The sequence below is a fragment of the Epinephelus fuscoguttatus genome, linkage group LG6 (genome assembly GCF_011397635.1).
Source record: "Epinephelus fuscoguttatus linkage group LG6, E.fuscoguttatus.final_Chr_v1".
NCBI lineage: Eukaryota > Metazoa > Chordata > Actinopteri > Perciformes > Serranidae > Epinephelus > Epinephelus fuscoguttatus.
In genome coordinates, this window is record NC_064757.1 from 10,777,541 (window position 1) to 10,796,125 (window position 18,585).

The 18,585-nt window shown below is 41.7% G+C and overlaps 1 protein-coding gene across 1 annotated transcript in view; it reads left to right on the forward strand.

The window, feature by feature from the left end:
* Nucleotides 1-320: 320 nt before the first annotated feature.
* Nucleotides 321-18,585, forward strand: part of htr7c (5-hydroxytryptamine (serotonin) receptor 7c) — a 36,402-nt gene continuing 18,137 nt past the window's right edge. Inside the window, exon 1 of the mRNA XM_049579970.1 lies at nucleotides 321-1,334. Coding sequence (XP_049435927.1) covers nucleotides 883-1,334 — 452 coding nt within the window. The 5' untranslated portion in view covers nucleotides 321-882. The remainder of the gene's footprint in view (nucleotides 1,335-18,585) is intronic.

Consider the following 18,585-nt stretch of genomic DNA (forward strand, 5'->3'; position numbering starts at 1 on the left):
ATTACAACATATTTGTGTATAGCTGAGACCTTAGCCTTTCATGTGCTGCTGGTCAGAATATTCTAACATAAGTTATGCCGGTGAGGCAGAGAGCACAAAGTGTGTCAGTCAACCCCTGTCTCCCCTAGTCACTAGTGTCAGACTTTCAAATTTTCACAGCACAACAGCAATGACATCAAAAAATATTAAAGCAGATGGACTATAAAGCAGCAGAATATGACATATAAATACAAATATACGGACAGAGTAAAGGCTAAAAACATCTCAAATCAACATCTCTGCCATCAAAACACAATCGTCACCATTGGCGTCATCGTCTACATTAACTGTCAAGGGTGGGTACAGGTTTTGGAGAGGGAACCCCGTGCCTAAATGCACAAATAACCACCAAATAAACTATTCATGCTTTTGCACGCATGGCGCTCTCTGAATCCACTTTGAAACCGCTGCTCTTACGTCGCGTATTTAGTTAGAAGGCTGTGCGCCCTAAGACATGCGTCACATGGATAGGTGCGGTTTGCGCAGCGCAAGTCCCCAAATAGTCCGTATTTGTCTGCTTAGTGAACTGAGTAACGAGCACTCCGGGAGCATTTGTTCAGATTCTGTAACTTTTTTCCATTTCATAGTTTTGGAGTACAAGTTATTTTCACCTGTAGGGATGGAGCACGCACCTAAAACACTTCAGACGGATCATTCTTAAATAGAAAGCAGTCAAGAACCCGAGTGAGTTGTCGGCAGCTGTGATGTGGTGCAGCTGCAACAGCCTCCATCTAAAACCGCTGGTCAGGAGCCGAGAGCAGGTTACACATATCCAAATATGCGCGTAATTGGAGTGCACTGGCGAGGCGTCCCTTGCACCCCTTCCGAGATACTGTTGTCGTGATGTTCAATACTTCGGGAACTGAGCACACTTTTCACAAGAAAGAGGATGTTTTCGAAGTTATCAATGACACCCTGCAGTTCATTACTACCAGTCCCACAGTCATGTGGAACGAGTCGTGCGGGAAGCAGCTGCAGGATTTCGAGCGCCCGGAGAAGATCATCATCGGAGTGATGCTGGCGATCATCACGGCGGTCACGGTCATGGGGAACACGCTGGTGGTGATCGCGGTGTGCGTGGTGAAGAAACTAAGGCAACCTTCAAACTACCTTCTGGTATCTCTAGCAGTGGCGGACCTGTCAGTGGCCATAGTTGTGATGCCATTGGTAATAGTGACGGACCTCACCGGGGGCAAGTGGCTTTTTGGAGAGGTGTTCTGTAACATCTTCATCGGCATGGATGTAATGTGCTGCACTGCCTCCATCATGACACTGTGTGTGATCAGCGTCGATAGGTAAGTTTCCAAAGTTAGCAACTAAAGCTGATTTGATATTAAAGCCTGTCTATTTGCAGTGGCACCAAAATTACGCACGCGGTGCGTTTAGAATGACGCGGAGAAGATAAATGGTCTTTTATGAGCAGCTCTAAACCATTTAAGGACACTGAATGCAGGAACAGTTCATGGAGTAATGATTTTGTTTTTGCGTCAGAGAATGGCACTAAATGCCTGATTCCAGATCAGCCGCTCCTCTGATTATCTGTGTGGCTGAAGCTACTGATCCAGAAAATTAATACGCAGACTGTGATTAATTTATAGCACGCTGAATTAATTTGCTTGACCGGAACATGAGCAGTGTTTCCCGTAATTACGCATTTAGGATCAGCGCACATCGACCTTACAGCTGCTATGACTTTGATACATGATTTACCATCGTCCTACGTGTCTGCCGAGGACACACCGCACCTGCTCTCCATTATCACGCCCCTTTAACAATAAAAAAATTCAAGTGCTGTAGATTTAAAGTTCCCCTCTGAGAAAATGAACTACAACTGTTGTTTGTTTTGTCCCACTACATATATATGAGGTCTACCACCCTAGTGTTTTGCATTAACACATTGCTCCTAAATTATTCATTCAAGTTGCCAAATGCCCCACAGTGAGTTGCTTTAAATTGCACATCTAAAATGGGGAAAGTACACCCCACTCTCCATGATCCACTGTGCATCCCAGGTATACACAAGCTCTTTGGCGTCACTGCTCATGTATAATGCCAGAGCTTAGCCTGATGGCTTGTGACAAATGAGACATGTCCACCGCTCCTACTGTAATCCACAGTGAAATAAAAGTCAAGTGATTGGTGTCCTTGTTCGGCCCCAGTAACCATAATGAAGACAGAGGCTTGTTCTAGTATTGATGATCTGATTATTCCTCCCGCTTGCCAATCAGGTATTATTACCTCAGTGCATTACACCCACAATTATGCATGTTTCCTGCTTGTGGCTTCGGAGCACAAGGGACGTAAGTACGCCTGAGGAGCTAATGATATTATGGGAGGAAGTGGATCACAGATATCATTCTGCGCTGTGGTAAAGCTAACAGAGGTATGGGTGTGCTTTGGGCCTGGTTGAACAGAGGGTAACAAGATTAGCTGAGTAGAAGCTAACAGGCCCTTTTGGTGGGGGGTGGGGGTGGGGGGTGGGGGGTAAGATTAGAGGTCACAGAGGTCACAATGATAATTGAAGATGGAGGGACAGTGTTTGTACATCATCTGTGGCCACTCTCTCCACTGAGGTCATTAGTTGACCTCTTGAGTCACTACAGAACCAGCTACACCCCCCTATATAATTACATATATATATGTTTTCCCACCATAACCCCAGGAAATAAGGAGGACATCATTTAGATTTAGATTATTTAGATGTCAGCATGTTGAACCAGGCCTCTCTCTCTTTGGTGGACCATAAGTGGGAGTGCGGCAAACCAGCACTGTTGGGACTTATGGTCATTGTTTGTGACAAGGGATGTGAATTGGTCATTGTCTATACTCAGACAAAACAAATGCACCCACCTGTAAGCAAGCATGAATCCAGTACCATGAAATCAAAGTGCACACCCACTAAACCATACCATTGTAGATGATCTTCTTCAAGTCTTCCTGCTGTTTGTCGACTACAAGACTAACTGAGGATTTTAAATAATTATGAAGTCAATTTGGGATTATTTTCATCCCTGCACAAGCTGTACAGTGGTTCTGTAAACTGTTTGCCCTGACATCCATGAAAACAGGCTCGTTTGAATGCAACAATGCAGAGGGTGTTTGGCACATGATTAACAATTGGAATCATAGAGATAATTTATTAGGGTGGGAATTGCCAATTAGACACATGATTAGCTGTAATAAGGGCTCTCTCGCTGTCATTTAGGACTCCCAAGGACATGCATTGTAAAATTAGGATGAACAGTAGGGAGTGTTGCAAATGAGGCTCCAGACTGAACAGGTTTGTTTGTGGGGGTTATACAGTCCCTGAAGAGTAGGTGCTCTGCTGCTGAGGGATATTGATTGTCTCTCAGAGCTCCTTGAGCTTTACAGGGGAGATGCTGCATATATGTATATGCCAATATGGACAATGTGGTGCTAGAGGAGCGATCCCTAGTGTATGGGGCCAATAAATTTATGATCCTGCAGGGACTTGACAGGCATCAATAAATGCTCTCAAAGAACCTGCTGTCATCCTGATGGAACACAGAATCTCTGACACTAACAACTTTAACACGAGTCTAGTCAGTGCTGGATTTAACCCTGTGGGATCCCAGGGCAAAAATGAGACCTGTGCAATATTAACTTAAATAATACAGATTTAACAGTATTTTTTGATACAGGGCCCTTATATTTTACTAGTCAGTGTATCAAGATTAGTTTAAGAGTAGTTTCTATGAACATATATCTGTATATGTATGCAGAAAATGAAAGCAACGGCACAAGATTTGTTGTGTATGTCGGCATCATGTTTGAGCAGCGGGTAAACAGTCCGGGTGGAAAAGGCGGAATGCATTAGCCAAAATGCAACCTGACGATGATTATTTTTCCTTTCTTTATTTAATCTGTATTCATATGCAAATATCTGTTTCTAGAGATTAGCTGACATGACCACCACGCAGAAGAGGAAGTCTTGTCCCTGATATCTGCTGGTTACACCAGAACCCTCGAAATATCAGGAGATTGGTTTAAGGATTACTTCAGCAATGTAGTATTGCACCTACATAAAGCTGGAGGACAAGAGTTATTTTTAGATGTGATAAAAATCAATGCAGGAGAGTATGAGTTATCCTGGCTGTTAGTCAAATCACTGAATCCTATGTTTTCCATATTGCAAGTCAACAGTGTCATTTGTTAGAGACCCCTCGCCTAGTAAGTACTCACATCTTTCAAAATCTACACCTTTAGAGAGCTCTTCTTAGAACCAATGAATACCTTTCTTCAAGGACTGAGTACTCACTGTGAACTAAACATGATGTGTAAAATCCACAGAGAAATCCTCTAACAGTGCAGGTATTAACTATGTCAGGGAGGGATGTCAGGTTAACAAGAGGGGCCCATTTTGCTAACAAGGGGGAGGGTGTCCCCCCTCATCCCCTGTCAAATCACCTACTGCACATATGCCCTGGTGCAGCTGTCCAGTTTGCCCAGTTAATTCAGCCTTGGTCTCACTCTACAGTGTCATTGTATTGCAACTAAATTTGCACATGCATCCATTTTGTGGTTAAATGGTGCCTTTAAAAGACATGTTAAATATTTTAGCAAATTTAAAGACGTTTTCAAAGACTGTTTACACTTTCTGAGCAGTCTGTCTTAACAGGTGACAATGTTTAAGAAAGAAAATATGCATTTCCTGTCTCAGAAAATGATGTGAAAAAATAAAATTCCCACTGTTATTTGGCAGTTTTAAACTTCGGACATTACCATACAGCAGTGGTTCTCACTTTTCTGTCGTGCCCTTCAATCAGTCATTAACAATAATTGGGGAAGCTACTGATAAAAAAGGATCCATGTTGAATTTTTGTGAAATAAAGGTCAATATGATAGCATTGGCAGACTCTTGTTTGCTCATTTTCCCTCCATAAATCATATTCATTCAACATTGTTTCACTCCATATCTTTCCCTTGATTATCCATGTACCACCTGCACTGGCTCTATGTCCCCTTAGGGGGCCCCGCTCCACTGTATGAGAACCACTGTCATATAGCATCATCTGGATTAGGGGAGTGAATACTGCATCTCAATATTAGATGTGGGCAATTTCAGTCATATTCTCTATCATGATATATGTAATTTTTTTTTATCATGGTATTAATGCCATTATTTAATACAGTCATATTTCTGGAAAATCAACGGAGAAATTGTGAATGGATAAAATAACAATACACCCTGTTTCAGTGTTTTTATTCTAGTATATCAAAGTACTTCATCACATTTATACAAAATCATATAAAAAATTAATAGCCCTGCTAACTAATTTGTAACTTCCCACAATAGCCTAATACACTCAGAAATGGTAGACAAAGGGCATAAGATAAGATCATTGTTAGCTGACAAGGTTATATACCCTATATCGTGACATGCCACTTAAAAAGTAATCAAAATAACCCTTGATTAATTTTCAAACCTCAATGTCCAACTGGTGCTTATGTGCTATGGTTACTATAGCAATAAAGTTCCTTATAAATCTTAGTTGGGTAACTTTTCTCACTCAGTAATAGCAAGCAATTGACAGACTTAAAGAAAAGGTTACCTGTCCTGTGGCCGGGGTCATATCAAAATAATGGCAGAATACTCTATTGATTTTACTGTGTGTGTAAATGTTGATTTATGGCTATGAAAGCCATGCTTATGGATGAGTACCCATTCAGCACCTCCAGCCTCTTCAAGTGGAGATTCAACAACTGCAAATTGAACCTAACACACCGCAGCATTGACCCAGTCACAGCAGAGGAGTCCAGTCTGAGTGCTGGGAAGTGAATAAAATGGAAGTTATATATGAATGTAGGTCTGCTCTTTCACAAGACATCCCAGCATGCACTTTTGGCAAAGGCTTTCATGCCCACTTCTCCAAAAAGTTAGTATCTCTTTTGGCTACAGTCAGTTTCTACCTTCGCTGAGAGTAATATGTTGTATGTTCAATAATTCAAAAGTCAAATATGAATGATTTATTCACAACAGTGGGAGGAGAGGGGAGTCCTTTTCTGTACTTCCTCAGACGTCTAAGAAAAGATAGTGCTAAAGGAATGGAGGAGCTCGGTATAGCAAGAGACAGAGTTACATTTGCAAATCAAATATAACCTGGCTTAACTATCAATGAACATGTGGAAGATGTAGGTCAAAAAACATAAATCATGTAACTGCAGTAAAGTAAACTTTTCCACCAAGGTTCAGGCTAAAGAAAACACGGTGTAGGTGTGATCACACCCGTAAGCTTCTGCAGGGGATTTGAGGGAGGAAATCATGCAAGCAAGGGCCCTTAGATGGCAGCAGGATTAGCCACAGCCTTCACATCCTTTCTGCCAAATGGTGTGTCAATGATGAGACGAGTTCACACACAGCTCCCACTTTGACCCGCCCTCTACGTTTGATAATGTTTTTGCGAGGTTGGCGAGTACGTTTGTGAGAAACAGCGCTTGGTTAGTGCAGCTGGGGAACATCCACCCGCAGCAGCAGACATAGATGACTTGACCTAGCTGACGCATCCTCTGGTAATGTGATGTGACGCCTAAGCTCCCCTCTCTCAGGCACTATTCACTTCCCACTTGTCGGCCACCTCGCTGAAATGTGGAGGATTGGACATCTCCTGCTAGGCCAGTGCGATCAGATCAAAGGCAGCTCATGCTTGTAAAGGAATGCTAAATCGGGACAGAAAGTGTGCTTCGGTATTAAATGGGATGTTACACTGAATCCTTAAATCTTGTGATCACAACTAGTTTACAGAGAGTGCTACATTTTAGAGGGTTTGAAAACCACAAGAGACATATTTAATGTTACAAGCCACTACAGCTCTTTCATACAGAGAAGGCAAACTACTCTCATCTTTAAAGAGGAAACACTATTTAAATTTAAAATCCACCACTGCCCACATCCTGAAAACAAGCACTTCTTCCAGAGCAAAACTGCTGTCAATGAAAATATATCAGAGCACCATTAAATAAAAATGCTGTGAGAAGGCATTCAGCAAGTTAATCATTGATAAGTGCTGCTTGTACTATCAACCGCAGCTCAGTTTCCATCCTGTTTGACTGTCTGTTTGACTTATATTACAGCAGCACATGAAGTGAGGGACAAATTGTCCACTGATCATGTGGCCAGATTTGGTGGGGTGTGTGGGAATGGAGACAAGGGGGGTTGAGATGACTATGAACAGAGAGTCAAAGGCAGAAGAGCAAAATTGATGGCAGTGGCTTGTTGTTTATCTCTTTGTGATTGATATTTACTTTCACCAGGGTATTGTCACTGAGAGTCATGAGGTCACGGTCACTGAAAAGGTAGTAAGGTTACTGTTCACTTGAGATTTGGAGCAATATATCTAGTACATTGTAAGCAACAACGGTTTGAGGGCTTGTCACTGGTTGGTTAGAAAAACAAATATATTTAGCTCTGGCTTGTTGTCAAATCTATGGCAGCTACAGCAGGTCCAGCATGGGTCCATCATGATATGCTGCATTCACACCACATGGAAGTTACCATATTTAGCAGATTTCTACTTGTTCAGGTTTCATGTTTCTTGTTATATGCAATATGAAGCAATGCATTACAATGGAAAGGAAGCTTGTGCTTTATATACCTACTGACGTGAAATAACAGAAAGACACTTTTTTTATCAACTACATTTGTTGTAGCCTACATATGCCAAATGTTGTGCATAGAAGTGTTTAAGATGAGGAATCTCATATCTTTTTAAATGAAAATCAATATCTGATTATACAGAAATACCTGAAAAGCAAACAGCAGTGGTTCATTGGCAGCTCAGTTCAATAATTTAAGCTAACTAAACCCTAATTACAGAGAACATGGTCAGTATTTGCTCAAAATGTAAATTACACTCTTTAGCACTGTCGTGAGTTGTTGATTGCCAGTGCCACGCTTGCATACGATGGCCAAATATTTCCCCTCCCACAGGAAATATTTCACTCTCAGATAATTGATAAAGGTAGGGCGAAGCGCCTTACCACAGCTTTAGAGGTAGAGATACTGAACTAAACCACAGTGCACACTGTGAATGATATGGTTACCATGTATCCCATTTCCCCCTTTGCCTTCATTAAACCCTGTCCTTCACTGTCTAATTGGATTCTCACTTTGTTCTCTGTTAAGAGATTCCTCTAATTTGCAAATAGCTCAAGAAAAAGGGTAATCAGCGAAGGGTAGAGTTACAACATTAAACTGAATGTGATCTGATAAACAAGGCAAGACGAAGAAGGAGAGAACAAGACGGAGAGTCAACAGCGATGGTAGTGGCTCAGTGAGTGGATTGAGCTAAATGCTAATGTTAGGAAGCTTACATGCTCCCAATTACAATGCTAACATGCTGATGTTTAGCAGATATAATGTGACATTTTCACCATCATAATTTAATGTTGCCATCCCCAGAGCCTTGCTGCTAGCATTGTTAATGATAACCCTGCACATGTGGTTTTCCAACAGTTTACGAACATTTAAAAAGCCCTTATTTAAATAGTTATGTTTAAAAGTTGTAAACTTCATTAACAGCCAAATCCAGAGTTATTCTCCTACTGTCATTCATGTGAGTGAACCCAAGCAATTGGAATTAAAGGAATTAATTTTTGGGCTTATATGTACTATTGTGCAACTTTCATAGGAGTGAATGGGGTGCCAGCTCCAACACTGTAACAAGATTATCTTTACACATCCATGCTCTAGCTCTGTGGAGGGCTGGGGGAGGTGGTGGGGGCCAGGGGTTAAAGGGCAGAACTGAGACAAGCCTTAAAGCCCTTCAACACCAAGTCGATGCTTGGCCATTGGTCAATGTCAAGCTGTCGGTGAGCATCCGTCGCCCTAGTTTTTTCTGTGTGTCCCACACCATTAGTACGAGTCTGCCCTTGTTTGCCTTTTTTTGGCTAATTCAGTATGTTGTATTGGCGTTGGAGATGGCGGTGAAAGAAATCCCTCTGACTTTCACTTTAGGCCAGCAGATGAGAAGAGAAACGTAAGTGAAGAAAGAAAACAAACGGCTGAAGTCAAGAGGCTATGACATCGAAACAAAGTTGTTATATTAGGTAAGATCTGCTCTTAAGGAGAAAGGTTTCTAACTATTTGTGTTATTAGTTGCAGGAACTTCCCATTGGTTCGACATCCCATTGTTCTGACCATATTAAACTCATTGTTCCTAAGTCCGTTCTGAAATCATCATGATGCCCTGTGGTTAAGGTCTGGTTAGATTTAGGCACAAAAACCACTTGGTTAGGGTCAGGAAAAGATCATGGTGTGGGTTAAAATGAAAAAGAAAGTGACAAACACATAAGCCGTGAGCCTGCTCCGCATCAAGCCGGTCACGGCTCACCATACGCCCGCCGCGGGCCGTTCAGCACCGCGGACAGTCGGACTAATGGGATGTCGAACCAATGGGCTGTCGAACCAATGACATGGACCCATTAGTTGCTAGCTCATGGTAAATATCATTTGTTCTTTCAACACTGGGTTGTGTTGTTAATGTCCTAATTAGCTAACTGGCGTATTCTGTCTGTCTTTTGGTTTCCCTTTTTGAATGAAGAATACCAACTACTGCCATCTGCTGGTATGAAGAGTTATTTCCTCTCATGCAGAGGCAGAGCGCATGTGCTAGGTGGCCATTGCCTGTCATCTTTGTGGTGTTTTCAAGTGCAACTTTTTGGCTGATACACAGGTGACATGAGGTGACGCAACAGTCAGCCTTCATTGCCAATAGTTCTTTGATGTCAGTTTGGTGTGTCTGGGCCTTTATGCAGATAGACTGGCCCTTTCCCCTGTGAGAGACTTCAAATTTATGGTACAGAAAATAAATATTGGAAACTGCTACATGTGTTTAAATGGCACAGAGATTCTTGCTTCACTGATGACACATTGTCATTAGTAAGCTCTTGAACCAAATCCAGCTATGCATCATAGGCTATTTGAATAGTAGCAGTGGTATTGATGCATCAAAGAATAAAATTAAAATATCCAGCCAAAGTGCTTTCATAAATGAAAATTAGTTTACAAAGGGGGTTGTTTTAGGGCTGTTCTGCAGATTTTTACTCGTTTTTAGTAAAACATCTGACCTCAATTTGATGTTATTGTTTTGACCTCCTTGAACTGAAGTTATACATAGTTATCAATATTTTGAAGGAGTTTCATGACCCTGGGAAACTCATGGATCTCATGTTTCCTCAAAAGGTGGGGATACCCAACTTATGTACGTCAGCAGCATTATTAGTATGTTGCATTTCATTTACAATTTGACATTGAGGATGATGGATTAGTAAGCAGTCCACAGATAGAGATCTGAGTTTTGCTATTCCCAGCTTGTCACCCTATTTACCCAGCAATCTCCAGGGACAGGAAGAAGAAAAGGGCAAAGTGCTGAGTGACTTTAGCTTGGCATAAATCATGCTTTGTGTTTGGCATAACAAAGGTGGGGTCCATTATTCATCAAGATTGAACAAAGGGCCAACGAGCATTTACCAAGCAGTGAGATAATGGGTTTCCTGTTGATGGAGCTGAGAGTCTGCAAACACACAAACACGCATCATGCTGTGGTTTGCAGATAATATGTTTTGAACTTCAAGCACACTGCTGCAAGACAAACTATGCAACTCAAGTTTTGGCATTAGGTTTATTTGAGCACATGAACTGCGTATTTATACTGTCCATTAAAGGAACTCTTACCTTTCTTGCATTTCACACAGCACTTAGGAAAAATTTGAACATCCACAACTCCCACCTCCCTCCAATACCCATCCCCCTCCCCCTGCAACTCCACCTCCCTCCAAAGGCCTACTCCCCCTCCTCCATTACGTCCTCATTATGTCTCTGATAGATGTAGGCATTGGCAAGGTAACGTTAGATACATGGAAGAGGAGAGCGAGTGTAATGTTCCAACCAAGACAGTCAAACGCAACCCTGGAGTTTTAAAACTCAACCGGAGTCAGTGATGACTGATGAGTTTTAGAATAAGGTTACAGTGCAAACGTTAGATAGTAGCGTTAATGTTACTAGTAAGTGGAAACGCACAAGGAAGGTAACGTTAATGTTTCGGAGGCTACGTTACAGTAGGCTAACGTTAGCCATTACAATTGGATTCTATGTTGTCATAGCCTATATAACGTTATCAACTGAACTGAACTTCTTTATTTGTCATTTTTATGCGCAGCACAAAAACAAAATGACATTTTGCATACCCCAAGCAAAAAGAAACAAAACATTGAAAAACAATTTAGTGCAATATATAAGAAAGAACATATAGTGCAATAGTAAGATGAAAAGGGTCGACATTTCACAGTCAAAAACTCCACATCCTGAGAGCAGAACTGGGAGACCCCCTTCACATCCCAGCACCATGAATTGTTTGTGTATATTGCCAGACCGCCACCACGGAGCTTACCAGATGATGCAGCCTCCCTGTCTGCTCTATGCAGTGTTATCCTCCTTAGCTCAACACCGGAGTCTGATATGTTACCATTCATCCATGTCTCAGTGGACACAAGGACGCAGCAGTCCCTCACTCCTCGGTGAGTGGCTCTCCTCAGTCAGATGTAATCCACTTTCGTGTCCAGCCAGCCGACGTGCGCCAGAAGACCGCTGGGAACAGCTGGTTTGATCTGCGGTCTCCCCCGTCATCTCAGGGCTAGCTCGATGTAGCAGGCTAAGGTTGCTACAAATCCTGAACTCTCTCGGTTGTAGCGTTAGATCTCTGCAGCAGTTTCTAATGTCTGATAGAAACTCGCGACTGTATTGCACTGAAGAATTTACATTTCACAGTCAAAAACTCCACATACTGAGAGCAGAACTGGGATATCCTCTTCAGATCACAGCACTATGAATTGTTTGTGTATACACCATGGAGCTTACCAGATGATGCTGCTGTCCTGTCTGCTCTGCTCTCACAAAGATGCAGCAGTCCCTCACTCCTCGTGAGTGGATCTCCATGGTCGGATGTATTCCATGTTCGTGTCCAGTGAGCAGACATTCGCCAGAAGGACACTGGGAACAGCTGGTTTGATGGGGTTAGCTCTTAGCCTAGCTAACCCCTCTGCGCTTCCCCCGCTCCCGCGTACTGTCAGAGCGCTGCTGGCGTCTCCCCGTTGGGACAGCTCCAGGCGAAACCACGGTCATCTCAGGGCTAGCTCGACGTAGCAGGCCAAGCTTGCTACACATCCTGAGCTCTCTTGGTTGTAGCGTCAGATCTCTGCAGCAGTTTCTAATGTCTGTTAGAAACTCACGACTGTATTGCACTGAAGAATTTACTTCTTGTTGCATCGTTTATTTCTTTTGCCAACTGATTTCCCTGTTGGAGCGCATACCTGTCAAGTTTTGGATTTGAAAATAAGGGAAAATTTTCGGCGCCCACTGCGAAACCAATACCAGTGAAAGTATCATAGTTCTGAGTAGTATCACGATACCATGGCAAAAATGAGGCAGATGTGCCTTTTGTCATTTATAAAAAGATAAATCACTTTTCTATAATACATCAATGATATTTCAATTTAATAAATTACTTATTGACTTATTCATACTTCAAAAACAGCATCAATAAGTGATTAACATGTGGGGGGGGGGGGGGGGCCACGGCTCGGTTGTCCAGGTACTACTGGGCAGTCATGACATCAACGAAAGAGGAAATTATTGGACTTGGAGTCAGACTTCTGGTAAGCTGTTGTCTTGCGCAGCACAGCACTATGAGCCTCCGCCGTATTCCTGTCTGTGACCCCTGTTCAACCCACAACCGCCAGGATTCGCCTTTCCTTTCTGCTCCTGGTTGAAACGTGGTAATAGGGGTGCCCCAGCGCTCACTCCACTAACTTGACATGGAAATGAGCGGTAGTCTAGAAAACTGGCAAGTTTTTTTTTTTTGGGGGGGGGTGGGGGGTGGAGTGCGCCCTCATATAGATTGCGCCGTGGGCGGTTGCCCACATTGCCCATAGCAAAACCCGTCCCTGGGTGTACAGGAAATCTAAAATAACCACTTGTCAACCAGACCTGCTGTCGACACTAACCTCGCGACAACTGCCACCCAGGCTATTGCAGGTGGCAGTTCTCGCGAGGCTAGTGAGTTCAGTTTGGAGAGGCAGAGGAATGTTTGTGTTTTTTTTAAAATTATATTATAATACGGGAGATTTACGGGAAAATACTAATACGGGAGGACGGCGGGAAAGAGGGGTAAAATACAGTAGTTTCCCGGCCAAAACGGGAGACTTGACAGCTATGTTGGAGCGGCTGGAGGTGGAAGCTGTGGTCCGCATTTGTTTGCTTTTGTTACGGAGAAAAGTTTATATCCACAAGGGTCTCTGTCACTAGTTTATATCCACAAGCGTCCCTGTTACTAACCTGTTTGTTGTCTCAGACTCAGGGGTGGAGGGTGTGGGGGGTGGTTATGCGAGTGGTTACGTCAGTCAGAGGCCTCCACGTGGGGAAGACAGACAGGACAGGAGAAAACTCCGACCAATCATTGCATTCGGTCCGAATGCAATGATTGGTCTGTGTTTTCTTAGAACCATATGAAAATGGTATAATTATGAGTTTTCATCTCTGGTGGAATTCACTTACATTTTAGTGTGCCATCAACGTATTAATAGCATTTTAACCAAAACAAAGAAAAGTGTAAAATTTCCAGAAAGGTAAGTGTTGCTTTAAATCAGGCATGAATGCTCCTATAAACAGTCACTAAGGGGTTAAATTAGTGACCAATTTTGTGCAGTTATATGTATTTATGTTTAAAGGAAGTAAAGTACATGTGTCTTTATTTGAACATAGTGCTGCCAAAGGCAACAGCTCATAAAAGCAATCCCTTTAGTCAAGCAGACATTAATTATTTGCCTCACATTTCTTTCACTGACACTTCACTCTTCATATATGTTCACTGCTGTGCATCTGTCTAGTTGTCAGTTCATTCTAAACTCATTATCCAACACTAATGTATAGTGGAAATGTTATGACTTCACAGTTGAAATCCTTCCTCATATTCAGGTCAGGTGGAAGCTGAGAAGTTAGTGATCTCACCCCCAGCACTGCACAGAGTTTGTATTCCAGCTGTGAAATAGAAAATTGAGTTATGGCAACCCATCACTGCCAAACTGCCCTTGAGCAAGACACTGAATCCCAGAGCTGACCACTAACTGGGTCATCGCACTGAAGGCAGCCCTGCGCTCTTTGAAATGCCCGGGAGTGTGTATGGGACATACTGGGAATAGAAAAATTCCAGTTACAAGCAGCATCAAATATAACCCAGTGCATTAGTAGCTGATATTGAAAGTTCATTTTCAACAGCAGCTGACCAAAACAATCTCACCACAAGGTCTATTAGTGGCTGTTTTTGAGCTTTCAATTATATCACACCACACTTGAAGTACTCATAAAAATTGGAAACTAGAACATTTACAATTCAACTGGGCAAATTCCAGTTGATTAGGAGCTTCACCACAGCTACTAATGTTTTTTTTTTTATTTATTTATTTTATACCAATTGTAGCAACATCTTTGTACCATTTGAACATATGCTGACCATAAGGATAACATATCAAGTTTTAAGGAAAAGTTGTGAAAAGCACACACACCCACATGATCTGACTGTCTTTGTGAACAGATTTTAGTCTTAAAATCTCCATGACAACACATTGGCATACAGTAGCATGTTGAATAGGAAACTCAGTTTATTCAAAGTAGAGGTAGACTTTGAATAAAAAATATTATTAGCTTGGTGCTCAGAGCAGTGTACCAGTGTTGGTGAATTGTGTGGGTGTGTCTGTGTCTGTGAGGATGTAGGCCTACATATCTGATCAGCCCCAGGGAGACAGGAGTGAGTTGGCCTATGTCATATTTTCTGTTTTTGTTACTGTGTGATTCTGTGTAAATTCCAGTAACCTCTCACAAAGAGCCATTGTGCTAAACTACAAGCACTACTCTTTCCATTGTCTTACCACTGAGTTAAATGCTTATGTTGCGGCTCACCATCAATCAGTGTGAAAATGGAGCTTGTGATTTAGTGGCACAAAGTTGATTTTGGTGTCTCTCAACAAGACTAAGGCTACAGTCATATTATGGGGTTTAATGCTCCATTCTGATTTTTTCCCCAGATCTGATCTTTCTGCCTAAACTGTTTACATTCATGTTTGGAGTGACCCATATCTGACATCAGTGTGAATGTATCTTTGTCCTGAAATGCCTTACATACAACCAATAATGTCACGCACATGTCTGTTGGAACATCAACAAAAAAATACGCCACATTTGTGAGACAGACGTTTGGGGAATGATTTGCTGCGGAGGTTGCATGACAATTTATCATATGTTGAGGAGAGGGCTACCTACTGTTCTGAAGGGCCATATCTGATGGCACTCTTCCAAACAGAATCACATGGAAAATGATGTTGCAGAAGGACATCATTGGACCATTGGCTATTTTTGGAGCAATTTGCGTTTGTTTTCGGGATAACAGGCTGCTGTAAAATGGGTTTTCGTTCCATTGGGACATTTTTTGGACTGTTGAGGCTACGGTATTATGAGTTGTCAAAACAATGGCATGACAAAGTAGGGCAAAAGCCATAGCCATTGCTCTATTAGCAGCTATTGCTGGTAGTTCCGTGGGGAGAGAGGTGTGTGTCCGGGAGAAGTCAGGAGTGGTGGGGCCACAATGTGAAGGGCTTCAAGGAGGAACAGTTCCTCTAAAATTTTAGGGTGTGCAGCCTTCTGTAGTTTCAACGGGCTATTCTGACACCTTATGGTGGGTGATCTGTGCATGTGCAGTAAAGAACGATATGGAAATACCATGGGTGTATGTGAAAAACGCACATGTTTACCAATATGACCATTCTCACAGTGGTCTCATCGCCAGTGATGAGCTATGTATCTGATTTAGGACCACATGTAAAAAAAAAATGAAATTTGATTGTAATGTGAACATAGCTTAAGAGTCTATAGCCACACTAGTGTCCCTGTGAGGCTGTACTCAGACCCAGTGGTGCTTTGCATGAAATGCTAACATCATTAGAAGTGATAACAGTCAAAAGGAGCAATATGGGGTTCAGTGTCTTGCCCAAGGACAATTTGACTTGTAAACTGAGATCAGGGATTGAACACTCAGTCTTCTGATTAGTGGATGACCGCTCTACAGTCTCCCATAATGTAGACAGTAGACAGTTCTGTGTGCTGCTGTTTCAGTGCAACATCGACATTCACTACTTTGACTTTTAACATTATAACTGTTGACTTTTACATCATTAACTAACCTGTGACGAAGTCTTTAACACAGGGATCTCACAGTTTACCATTTTCACCCTCCCTGTGGATGACCTGAAGGCACAGATGTGTTCTTATCCTGGCTTTGCTCTTTGGAGAAGTAAAGAAAGCATTTTTCTAATTGTTGGTGCCACTATTTTTTTTTTCCAATTGGGCACTAGCACATTTACAGCACTTTGTCTGATCTGGGGATCATGAATGTCTGTAAAAATGTTTGCACCTATCCATCAAGTAGATGTGGAGATATATTATTACATAAGTGAGAACTTTGACCTGCTGGTGGCACTAGAGGAGAAATATGGAGATCACCACCGCCTGTAGACTTTATCATCTGGGGAACATGAATGTCTGTACAAAATTTCATGACAATGTATTCAACTGGTGTGGAGATATTTTAGTCTGGACTGAAATAATCAGTTCTAATCAGTTCATCACTGAGTCCAAGTGGACATTTGTGCCAAATTTGAAGAGATTCCCTTAAGGTGTTCTTGAGATATCATGTTCATGAGAATCGGACGTATGTATGTATGGGTGGACAACCTGAAAACAGAATGCCTCTGGTCACAGCTATCACCAGCGCAGAGGCATAAAAACTTGTAAATATAAGAAATCTCTCAAAAAGAATCACAAGAAGGACTTCTTTTCTTCTGCTCAACCGATAAGGCTTAGTGGTCAACATACTGCAATGCACGTGAATCAGGAGCAAATGATCTGACCAGCACAGATGGAATTCAGTGTCATTTAATCTCCTTAAAATCTGGTGTATAGACTCTCAGATGAATGATTTTATGATTGTACAACAATATGATATTTAGTCCAAAGCAGACTAAAAATGCTTTTGCTGTCAAGAATTATACAGCTTCATTTCTTTTGTTCATTTTTAGTTCATTGTGCGGTTCAGCACTATGACTAGATTGACTGTTTCTAACCCATTATTATGTGAACTGCTTTGGCAACACAACAATAACCTTTAGTTGACCGAATCAGTGTTATCAGTATTATTAACTTGTTGTCACAGCTGTGCTTGCTCACCCATGATGGTATTTTGTTTGTCTAGCTTTCAAATTAGCCTGCGTGAAGATGAATCCTGGAAATGTACAAATGTGTTACTGTACATAAATGTGCTTTGCCAGTAGAAAGGGCTTAATAACTTCTGTGATGAATATTCCTGTCATCACTCAGAGTTTTGTCTGGGTAGTGCTCAGGCAGGAACATATATTCCACCTCCATATCTTATGTTCTGATATATGTCATCTGGTGCAAAATCAAATTATATTCAATCTACTTTATTCTCTGGGAAAGTGTTGCTGATGAAAGCACAAAGCTGCTATCATCCCTTTTTGCTTGAATCATTGCTTCTGGCATATCTAGCATAAAGTATTCCCTTTGTGCACTTTTCTCATTTGTTTTATCTAAATGTTTCTTAAAGAATACTATTTAATTGTTTGATTTATATCTTCCATTAAAATGACACACCTAACATCTGACTGAAGGCTGAAGGCATAATTTAGATCCAATTAATCATTTAGAAGACCGCCAAAGGCCTCAAATCTCCTGTGTTGTACTGTTCAGGTTGAGAATACTGGAGAACACACAAAATGCAGAAGTCTACATTATGTCAAGATCCAATGAGCTGTTTGCTTTTGCTTAAAGGGACAGTTGGCCCCAAAATCAAAAATACCTTTTTTTCTCTTACTTTAGTGCTATTTATTAGTCAAGATTGTTTTGTTGTGAGTTGCTGAGTGCTGGAGATATCGGCTGTTGAGATGTAATGGAACTAGATGACACTCATGTGCTCAAAGCACAAATAATTTTTTTTTAAATAAATAAATGAAAAAACAACATAAAAACTCAGTAGCAATGTCTCTTTTCAAAATCATGACCCAAATATTCAAGAAATCCACAGACCTTGTTGTGAGAATTTTTTTTTCTACCGAATTACACCCACCGACAGAAGGAAGCGTGCGTGTACTGCTAGCTCAACGAGCACCACTGAGCTAGGAAATGTTACAGCTCAGCCAAAAAGGATGTCATTAATGTTTATATCTTGTGCTGTCATGAACATGAGCCTCTCATCCATGAGTAGATGCCACTTCACTCTGTGCAGAGATACAGTTGGCGGGGTGTATTTCGGTAGAAAGAAAATAGTTCCTACATGAAACTCCTCACAAGGTCTGTGGATTACCTTGAGTAAACAAGTCATGATTTTTGGAAAGAGACATTGTTGTTGAGTTTTTCAAATGTATTCTTTTTGTGCTTTGAGTGCCAAATGCCATGTAGTTCCATTA